The 10,508-nt window shown below is 35.6% G+C and overlaps 1 protein-coding gene across 1 annotated transcript in view; it reads right to left on the bottom strand.

Moving 5' to 3' along the window:
- The window catches only part of TMPRSS15 (transmembrane protease, serine 15), a gene marked incomplete at both ends in the record, with an annotated part of 41,804 nt that extends 32,260 nt beyond the window's left edge, over positions 1-9,544 (bottom strand). Inside the window, 6 exons of the mRNA XM_010135020.1 lie at positions 669-796; positions 2,734-2,773; positions 5,889-6,031; positions 8,201-8,242; positions 9,053-9,120; positions 9,414-9,544. Of these exons, the coding sequence (XP_010133322.1) occupies positions 669-796; positions 2,734-2,773; positions 5,889-6,031; positions 8,201-8,242; positions 9,053-9,120; positions 9,414-9,544 (552 nt within the window). The remainder of the gene's footprint in view (positions 1-668; positions 797-2,733; positions 2,774-5,888; positions 6,032-8,200; positions 8,243-9,052; positions 9,121-9,413) is intronic.
- Positions 9,545-10,508: the final 964 nt, after the last annotated feature.

Below are 10,508 nucleotides of genomic sequence, written 5' to 3'. Positions count from 1 at the left end.
CGCGCAGTCTCACTCACCTGCCCTGGCTGCAAAATGCTGCCACTGCCCATCCCCCTCCCCCATCTGAGTTTCTAGATGATGATATCAATGTATCTGAGTGTACATAGCAACCTGGGAAAAGCTGTTTCCAGTGTCTTGTGTGATGAAATTCTTAATGCTAGAGAAAGAGAAATCTCTCTTCAAAAAGAGAGGAGAAAGAGAAACCTGTCTTCAGACTCCAGGTACGCCATTAGGTGGTTTCTGATACTAGGTCATGTGACTTTATATACGTACAGGGTCACGATTTTAATTTATTTGGAAAGAACATTTTTTATGTATTACTGGTACACAGCTTCATATGGGATTTTCATATTATTTTATAATTTACATTATATTTAGTAATTTTATTAATACCTATATAGTAAACGATATTTTCTGTATTATTTTGTATTAATATATCCAGATTGCATTATTTCATTATTTATTAAGCACATTCTTCATTAATGTGAATTTTAAAGAAAATTGTTCCCATTTACAACATAAGTACTATACCAACCACACTTATTATTACTTTCAGTAGAATTTATTTAAACTTCACTGAGCAATTTATTGCCTATGAACTATTTACAAACTAATGACAGATTTAAGTATGTTTAAAAAGACTGGTTTACAGGGCTTTACATTCTTACCGCATCTTTTTTCAGATTCATCTGAACCATCTGGGCAGTCCAAGACTCCATCACAAAATAAATCTTTTATAATGCAGGTTACACCGTCATCACAAAGCTCAGCAGGTGGCAAACACTCAACTGAAATAAGAAGGACAATAGCAATAACAGAGCAGCAGTAATGCAGTTTCACCATAAAGGAAAATTGACTTACCTCTGGTTACTTTAGCACAAATCAAATCAACCACTCTATTGAGTTTTACAGAACCACAGTTTCAGAAGCCTGGAATGACATATCACATACTAAAAAGATAAATTTGGCACATAATGGAGGAAGTTCTCAGAAGTCACTTATTTTATTGAAACTAAGTTTGAAGCAGGACTGTAAGAAAATTTCCATGAATTCCCATTGTCTTCCTCCTCCCAAATAACATTTCCAGTTTCTTATGCTTGAACAACATGGAAAAAACATACTTTGGTTTAAATAACAGTGAAAAATCTCTGCTTTTAGTTGAATGAAATTTAATTTAATTTCTTCATCACATCACAATGTTGCACTTCCTCGTGCTAAAGATTTTCATTTTTTAACCAACATATCTCAAAAACCAAAGCCTTCGAGACTGGATTTCAAAATACTAGGAATACCAGAAACCATATTCTTCTCAGATTTGAAAATCAATTTTATAAGTTAAGAGCAAATATCTGCAAAAAAGAATACATGGACATATCTTGTGCAATCTCACTAACAGTGTTTTTCTAGATCATAAATCTTCATCTACTGCAAACACACTTTTTTAGTCTTCAGATGATTTTGGTCTTAGACTCCAAAGAATTCCTATTAATCCTATTAAAGTGAACAAAACCATGCAGCTAAAATAAGCTTTATATAACTACTAACTTCAAAATTATTGATAATTTTGTTAAATTCTATGGAAATTATTCACCTAGCATTATTCACATAGTTAATTTTCTTTTTCTTATATGTTTATTGGAAAAAGTCAAAATTCTTGTGCAAGAAGGAAAAATATGAATTTGTAAAACTGATCTTGCAGCCTCTAACCATTATTACTTGATTTATATTTTCATAAATCTGTTATTTTTCTAATCAGATTAAATAAATGCTTGTATGATATCGTGCATCAGTATAACCGACAAAGACCGAAATTGGTTTGGATGTATTTTAGCATTTCAAAGTGCTTTACAAACATTTTCAGTGTTAGCAATGCAGACAGTGTAAAGCAAAAGAGCTGCCATTTTACACCCAACTGGTGACTGAAGCAAACCGAACGTACTTCAGTGAAGAGTTGGAGGTGATACAGTGCAACTGAATGAGTTGCCGCAGCTGAGCGGAGGTGAAACTGCATTCTAGACCCAGAGCAAAAACCTAACCAATAATCTGGAAACATGTTTTGCACAAGGCCAAAATGCGAGCAAACATTGTTTACAGTCATGATCAATTCTAGTTTATTCTTCAACTCAGAAAACTAAACAGCATTGCCACCTACTGGATAGAGAGAAATTAACATTTTCTAGTAAAATATTTTGACTTTTTTTTTTTAACCAGCAAATTACTCTAAATTTCAATGTACTCACATTGCAAAAATGGCAGTAAATACATTAGACCCATTTGAAAATGCTGATAAGTGTCATATATAGTTCACTATTCAAATAAGGCTGGGGAAGGCTCTCAAAGATTCAACAACTTTAGTTTTCTGTCCGTTGGAAGTCATGTAAGAATTTGCTAACAGGTGTTTGTTTGTTTTTGAAGCTTTTGTTTGGTTTTTTGTTTGTTTTTCATTTTTCCCCCCAAACCCCAAAGAAATAACAGGAAACAAAAACGAGCAATCAGAATGAGTATAAATATACACAACACATGCACCATTTTTGTAGAATGTATAATCTTAAAAGTCCCTTCTCTTTGAAGAGGTCTCCTTAGTCAAATCAAAGTTAAACACGCATGTTGTGTATTTGTAGGGATACAATGTGAGAATTGAATGATGTGAGAAGGGGCTGAACGCAAACAGTGTAATTCTAAAATCTCGTACTGTTTCCTGTAACCGCCCTGCTCTTCCCCATATGTAGTTACCTACCTACAGTTGTTGCGGGCTTGCTTGTGGTGAGTTGTCCTAAACCTGGGCAAACAAAATCCAAGGTTAGAACTCTACTTCTTGCTCTTGGGAGCATCTCTACAATTGCTTGGACAGAACCAAGCAATAGTTCAGTCTGCTCTATCGGCATTATTTGCTGTATCCTCAAACCCCAGCTTAGGCAATGATACGTAATGCCAGCTTGAGTGTCTTGATCCAGAAGGTTAAATGTCAAAATAAACATAAGAATAATAATGTAGAACCTAAATGTATTTTAAATCTCATTCTTATAGCTCTAGTGACATGCTTTTCAAGAACTTCAAAAGACTATGGACGTTTTTCTATCAAAATAACAGCAATGCTTTGCCTGTCAGACAGTCTTAGCAAACGTAGAGAAATGACCCCAAGCAGACCCAAGTCCAAGGGGGAAGGAATCCACACCAAGAACATTATTCCCTTTCCAGCTGGCAACTCCCCACTGCCCCCTTCCTCTTCTACCTTCCTTCCTTACCTACCTCCCAATTTCTTGAGGATGATTAGCAACATTGAACTTAGGACTCAGGGGAGCATTGAGATAGCATACCAGAGGAAGGGATAGATAGCAGAAAACTTCTGTGTTAGCAGTTTTAACTATATCATCAGGAATAAACTTTAGTAATTGTACACTTTGGACTATACACATTAATAGGACTGTAACTAGACTAATCATCTTACGCTGTTATGGCTGTAATTAGACCATCAATAAATACTTGGCTCCCATATCCATAGGTGCATTTCTTTAGCTTACATAAATTGCATGAAGCTCCTGGTCTGGTACGCTGCACTGGAGAATTTGAATGTGATAGTCTGTGTGTGATAATTGGTACGCAGTTTGTATGTGACAGCTCTACCTGCATCTGGTGCTATAAAGCACGTACCATATTATTCAGCTGTCTGACTAACTTTTGGTAGGTTTGTACTCAGTGAATTTGCGAGACCAGGGATTTGTGTCTGCTTCATACCCTCTCAACATAAGTGATACTGGAAGGCAAGTCAACATTGCCCAGTATATTGGTAGCCACAGTATGAGAGTAAGACTACCCAGCCTCATCTACCTGCCTAAATCTATGAAAACTTCAGCTTGCAACGCAGCTTGTTGAAGGAGACTCAGCTTTTGCTTTTGATCCACTCTTAATTAAGCTCTTAGAGCTTTTGTACAGACTTCAGATCACTGCTTTCTCAAATAGTCGGAAAAAATGAAGGGTGGCTAGCTATCACTGAATGGACCCTAGCAGTCAAGTGCCAACTTCTGCCAAGGCAATTATTACTAAGTTATACCAGCTGAACAAGAAGTCTTATGTTTCCTCATCTTGTATTGTTAACAAAAAATACACATTAAAAAACAATTCTGATTTATGAGACTGATCTGATGAAGTTGAAGGCATTATTGTACTAAGATTTTCAGGAGCTACTGGAAGTAAGCAAGTTATAAACTTCTTTTATAGCACAGTATCTAGTTTTATACAACTCAGAGAAAGAAACATTAAAAAACCAATCATCGGGTGTGACTACTTCTCTTCCAATCACTAGCAGTGTCCTGTTTCCCTCCTTTTGACCATCTTACCTTGTTACCAGCTTTTTTTCAAACTCTATGGTCTTCCTAGGGAGGAAAGATCTATATTGATCCCTTTCAATCCTCAGTCCCTATTCATTGCATTGCATCTAAAATGTCTTCATCTGGGAAATCTCTGTCTTGACACTTTTTATACTATGGAGATTTTCAGAGCACCTGAATCTTATAGAACAGCATTTAGATCAGATAAACAAGTTATAATTAACCTGGGGTAATTTACAAGAAAGTAAGTTACTTTTAATCACTGTGAAAAACTGTGATTTCTAGCAAGTCACACCTGTGTTTGTAGCTGCCTCCCTCTCGGAAACAGGAATAAGACTTCTCTTGCAGAACATACTGAGATACAGGATGCAAAAGTGCCATATACGATTACAATTGTTAATTAGTTACAGTTGTTACCATATTGAAGCTCTCCTGATGGAATGGACAAATGATATCTCATGTGAAAAGAGAATTTTTAATGATCCGCAGCAGAAAGGTTTGACTGCTTCAAAGTTCAATAGGTATACAACCCTTTAAAAAGCTCTTCATAATTTTCTTTGGTGGCATTTTTGAAATATAATGAGCAATCATTTTCCACAGTGATGTGAAGTTATTTAGAACAAGTTCTTATACATGGTGCAAGCAGTAAAGAGAAATAAAGTTGTCAAGACTCTGAATTTAGCCTTTGAATATCTGAAGTACTTAGCAAAAATGCACTTTTTAAGATAGAGTAGGAAACACGACACATCAGACATCCCTCTCCTCTTAGACCAATCAGTTGCTACCAAATTGTATCTGTAGCAGGTCTTTAAATGTCTAATCAACTAATCAACCTCCATTTCAGAGGTTTCATATTACTTCTTTTCCTCATCCTCAGTGAAGGTCTGTTTCGACTCTTATTGAGGTAAAACCAAGGATTCTCATTGATCTTGTTGGGCTTTCACTTAGGCTTTGATAAATTTTCTAGTATTTACATCAAATCACTATATTTGAATATTTGCAGATTTTAAAGCTACCTAGTCTTTAAAGACACATTCCTTTTTTTTTTTTATTATTTAAACTTTAATCTAAGCTTTATGAAGTCACTCCCTTGGGTGTACTTCTCCAGGAGCCATACTCTGTATTCAGTTTGCTGTTCATACTGACATTTTCTCAATAAATGAGTCTGCACTCACTATGAGGCTGAGCCTTTTTCCTTATTCTTTAGAAAAACAAAATGATAATTGCATTTACTTGTGAAAGAACACGGGGATTAATTGATTTAATTTGAGGGATACCAAAATTACATAAAAGAGATTAAACTGAGTAGTTTTCCCTGGAAAATCATTAATTCATCCTTTACTCCCTCCTTAGCGAGCATACATAATGCTGATTCATACTTTCTAGATCAGAAGCTTGTAAATGTTTCTTTCACTTGCCACTGAAAGTTCTGCAATGCGAAAGGAGGGCATCCATGAGCGTAAGTAACAATCCCTTTGCTGTTTGGGAATCAAAGTTTTCATTCATGTTACCTGTAGATCTCAAGCATTTTTATAGAGAATAAATGTTTACTAGCATTACCTGTAATTTCTATGCTGCTCACATCAATTTTCAAAGTCTGGGTAATATTAGTTTCATTTGCGCTGATACCCAAAACCAGCTCATTTTTTAATTTCTCAGCAGTTACCATCTGGGTAAAATAAAGGTTGAAGATCACAACAACACTAGAAATGCAAAACAGAGAAGCTGATTAGTTATGCAAGCTAATGAAGTAAATCAGCTATAGGACATAATCTAGACAATATTTCATTCCAACATGGGTTCCATTTGCAAAGTCAGAGTATCTTTAAGTGTTGGCTGGCAAAGATGTCTTATAAGAAACACCTCATAATTACCAGATAGGTTTGAACCTTGGAGAAAAACTTTTTTTTTTCTTATTTACTCTTATTTTCACTGTGGGAAAAAAATCAAACAACGTTCGTATCAACTGCTGCAACGGAGCTGAAATGGAGTGAGCTAAAGGAGAAGCAGGTTTATTGCTATTCAAAGGGTCTTCTAGTTTAAGAATCAAAATATAGATGATGAATCTTGAAGTCTTATGAAAATTATACAACATTCATGTGATGATGGATATGGATTCTGATCTGTGAGGATTTGCTGTGTGACTGCCTGGATTCTCATAAGGAACTATTAACAGCTGAAAGCACAAATAATTTTAATTCGGTGGTTAAACTTCATTTGGCTTCTATGGGACCTGAACTGTACTCAGTGTTTTCTGTTCTCTCCCACCCCTTCTAGATACTATTATTAAGTTCTGTATCTGTAGCTAGGTTAAGTGTCAAAGTATGATGCTTGCTAAAGACAAAGTTTTTCTCTACTTATATTTAGGTGCAAACTTTTTTATTCTTAAACATTTGTATACTACCCAATTGTCTCAGTAGTGCTTTTTGATAAGAGATGATTAATCCTACCATTTTGCTGAGCAGAGTGTGCAGCTTGCAATGTACTGGAAAGCTTTCCTCTCTAGATTCTTACAAGTTTCTGATAACCTCTAGGCCATGCTGAGCAAACAAAAACTTTTATTGCTGTCCTTGTGACTCAGCAGAGTTTCAAGGGTGAAATAACAAGGAGATTGCCCAAAGGGATAAACATTTTTAAATTAAAAGACTCACTTAGAAAATAATTTCTGAGACAAAGTAATATTTCAATTACTATTTCGAATAGAGACAGATCCTTACTGATGTATTATAAGCCAGATCCAACATTCACTGACATCAGATTTTCTGTGATTTCTGTGATTTGTGCTGAGATACAGGGGTGGAACAGGATTTACTAAATACAGATGTTTACAGTGAGATATCTAGATTCCCATTATGGTTGACAGAAAGAAGTTGTTCGTTGGCATAACTGATCTCCAAAAAAAGGCATCTAAATTGACCAGAGAGTCTTGGGCAAGTACCTCAGAGATGCCTCCATCTTGATGGCCGAATATTCATGAGAATAGTCCCATTCTATTGCGGGAAAGCAATTTGTACTGATTCGAACTAGCTTCATAAGGACAAAAACCTGGAAGTGATCTACTCCTATCACTGTACTCCATTCCCTCAATGCAATAAAATCCTTCATAAAGTGATCATACTCTACCTTTCTAGCTAATTATGTTTAAGCCCTCACTATTCCAATCAAAAGATTGCTCTAATTAATTAAAGTTGGCTTCCCATTTTCTGCATACATATGTTCACGGTTGGATATTTTTCTTTTGCAAGCATCGTCATTCAATTGAACTATCACCTCTAAATATTTATCCACTTTACGTATTTACAGAAAACATTTATATCACAATAATAGCTAGTATTACAGAATTGCACCATCTGTTGCCATGTAACATGCACTTTTTAATTTTGTGGTTTCTCCTCTAAGACAAATAGATATAGTATTAATTTCTCAAGGTCTCACTGTTCTTCTAGAGTCTTAATATTTTGCCCTCTGTTTTGCTCGTCTTTCATGCTGTGTGTCATCAGACATTTCTTTACTTAAAACTTAATTTACTGATGATAATGTGAGATCTGCCCCCCAGTCTAACCAAGCTCTCAAGCAAGCTCAGCACAGAGAGCCTTTCCTTATAGCTCGTTTCCTACCTACTTCACTGTTCTTATCTTTCCCATTTTTCTTTCTAAATTTGCAGTCTATTACCTGTGTTTTTCTTCTAATCCTAAAGGACATTTTTGGAGGCAAGATATAACTTGAAGCTTCATATGCTCTTTAGAGGGTCTTATCCAATCTCTACAGTCATGGTTTTTTCATCTATTCCCTGTCCACAGAAGAACTTTCTAAGTTAATAGCATCATTATCTCTTGCCCATATTTTAAGTAAACTTTGTCATGTGCAATTACCCAGTCTCTGAATTCTTGAATTTTTCACGCCCATCAGGTTTCCTGTAGAAAAAAAACAACAATAAACCAAAACACAATACAAAAGCCTATGATTTTGCCAAGTTTATGGTGTTGTGGATAGGATGGGACTGTGTTCTGAAACTGTTTAATAGTGTGAAACAGTATTGCATGTGTTTTGCTGAATCAGAGCATCATTGAGAACAGTGCAGGTGGAATTAACACTACAGTCCTCTCTGCATATACTGGACTTTTTTGCCAGCTGGCCTTCATTAGAACACCCAGTATAACAGGATATTAGAAAGTGAGGCCAAAGAAGCTGTAATTAATGAAGCAGATCTTACTGTACCTATTTTATGGGCTCTTTAGGACACACAGGGTGCAGCTTGTGTCAACTTGTTAACACCCTAGAGAATATGAGTTAAGTGGATCCATTTCTATAGGAACATATGAATGTATTTCCATTCATCTCATCTTATGTCATCAGATCTCTAACCTGAACTTTCTTCTAAATGGCAAGGGCCAGCAACTCTGCAAACGTAGCACAACTAACAAACCTTGGGGGAAAATAAAAGCAGTTCTTTATAGAAGCTTTGTGAGTTAGTATCAGGGCTCAGCGTTACTGGTGTGATGAAGGCGTGGACATACAGGAGTCCAAAACAGAAGCTTGCCCTAGGAAACACACTTGCGTCAAACTTCCCACAGCATCACTTGGAAGATGTAAGATGTGAAAGGAATAATGTAGGTTATTCCTACAGAAAGTTCCCAAAGACCTCTTGAAAGCAAGGTATTAGTAAGCGCTCCAGAGAGAGGGCTTTTGGCATGGATGTGCAAAGTTAATTAAGCTGTACCTACTTGAACTGGAAAATTTCACATCTCTCAAATTCATTTTTCAGGTCACTTGCTTGAAAGACTTTTTGTATCTATACGGAAAAGAGAAATCTTGAACCAATTCAGTAATTAAAAATACACCCAGTTGCACACTGCATTCATGATTTTAATACGAAATAATTTTTCCTTCCCAAATCTGGACTACAGAAGCAAACTTTATCTTTGATGCATCACTGATTTTCCCAAATAAGGAATACAATGAGTTCTTAGGATGTGAAATAGCTCATTTTGGAGAGAGGAAAAAGCCGTCAAAAGCAGGTCATGTTGGGTAATTAATGTAGCTCCCAAATACTCTTGAATTAACCAGAGACCCACAGGTACTTACCAACTGTACAACATCAAAGGCGAGGACTTTGAAATCAGCTGTTGATGAGTTTTGCAAAGCAACAGTGAATGATGTCCCAGAGAGTATTTCAAATGTTCCCATGTAGCCATGAGTATTCCCACGTGCTTCAGCTAAATAATTAAAAATAAAATTCAATGTTTTGAATTCCACACAGATCATCAATACAATAACTTCTAGCTTTCTGTTTCACTTTGTAATCAGAGATGTGTTGCCTAGTGCTGATTTTAAAAGTGATAGTCATTTTTCAATGTTTATCATAGTTACAACTGTACACGTATTTTTATGAGTACTATTTCTCCTTTCTTCTCATTGCTTTTAATTAATTTTTAAATGCTATTATCCAGCAGCACTGTGAATGGGCAAGGGAGACAATGGTATGTGCAGTCATGTCTAACATAAAGGACAAAGATATGTGGGAAGAATAATAGTGAATTATGAAGGGGTTTTGTGTTCTGGATTAAAAATATTAAGAATTACCACTTTACACTCTCTGTATTAAATGCTGTGCACATTTTTTATAAATGTATACTGCTTTGGATGACAGCACTGGAAACACTAGTGTCAGACTACTTAAGCTACTTTTGACCTGACCTTCCTTACCAATACACGCATGAAATACTGGGAGGATTTATGAGGTAAGTAGATAACTGATCTTTACTGCAAATTCAATCTTGATTTTTAATATGTTACAGCATATGAGGTAGGCATAAAACTATTAATTTTACATTAAAAATATTTCCTCATTGGAAATTATCAGATAGGACCTGAATTAATATGGTTGATTGACAGAAAATGCCTTTTGCTTACCAGTTAAAGTACCAGTGGTATTTTTAGATGGTGTCTGAAAGCACTAACATCCAAAACGAGTTTTAAGACAAAAGCAGATAATTATAAATATTAATGTTTGTGATGGAAGACACAGACTAATGACACCGTTTTGCTATTATCAGCTAGTTACAGCAGACACCTTTGATTGTCTTTGAAGGTCATTCATCCTTAAACTGCAAACCTGTTTAAACAAATGCTTCTAACTAGCAAAGGCGCATATATATATATATGTATATATATATATGT

Source organism: Buceros rhinoceros, unplaced genomic scaffold, assembly GCF_000710305.1.
Source record: "Buceros rhinoceros silvestris isolate BGI_N320 unplaced genomic scaffold, ASM71030v1 scaffold12734, whole genome shotgun sequence".
Taxonomy (NCBI): domain Eukaryota; kingdom Metazoa; phylum Chordata; class Aves; order Bucerotiformes; family Bucerotidae; genus Buceros; species Buceros rhinoceros.
This window is presented reverse-complemented; position numbering and strand designations above follow the sequence as displayed.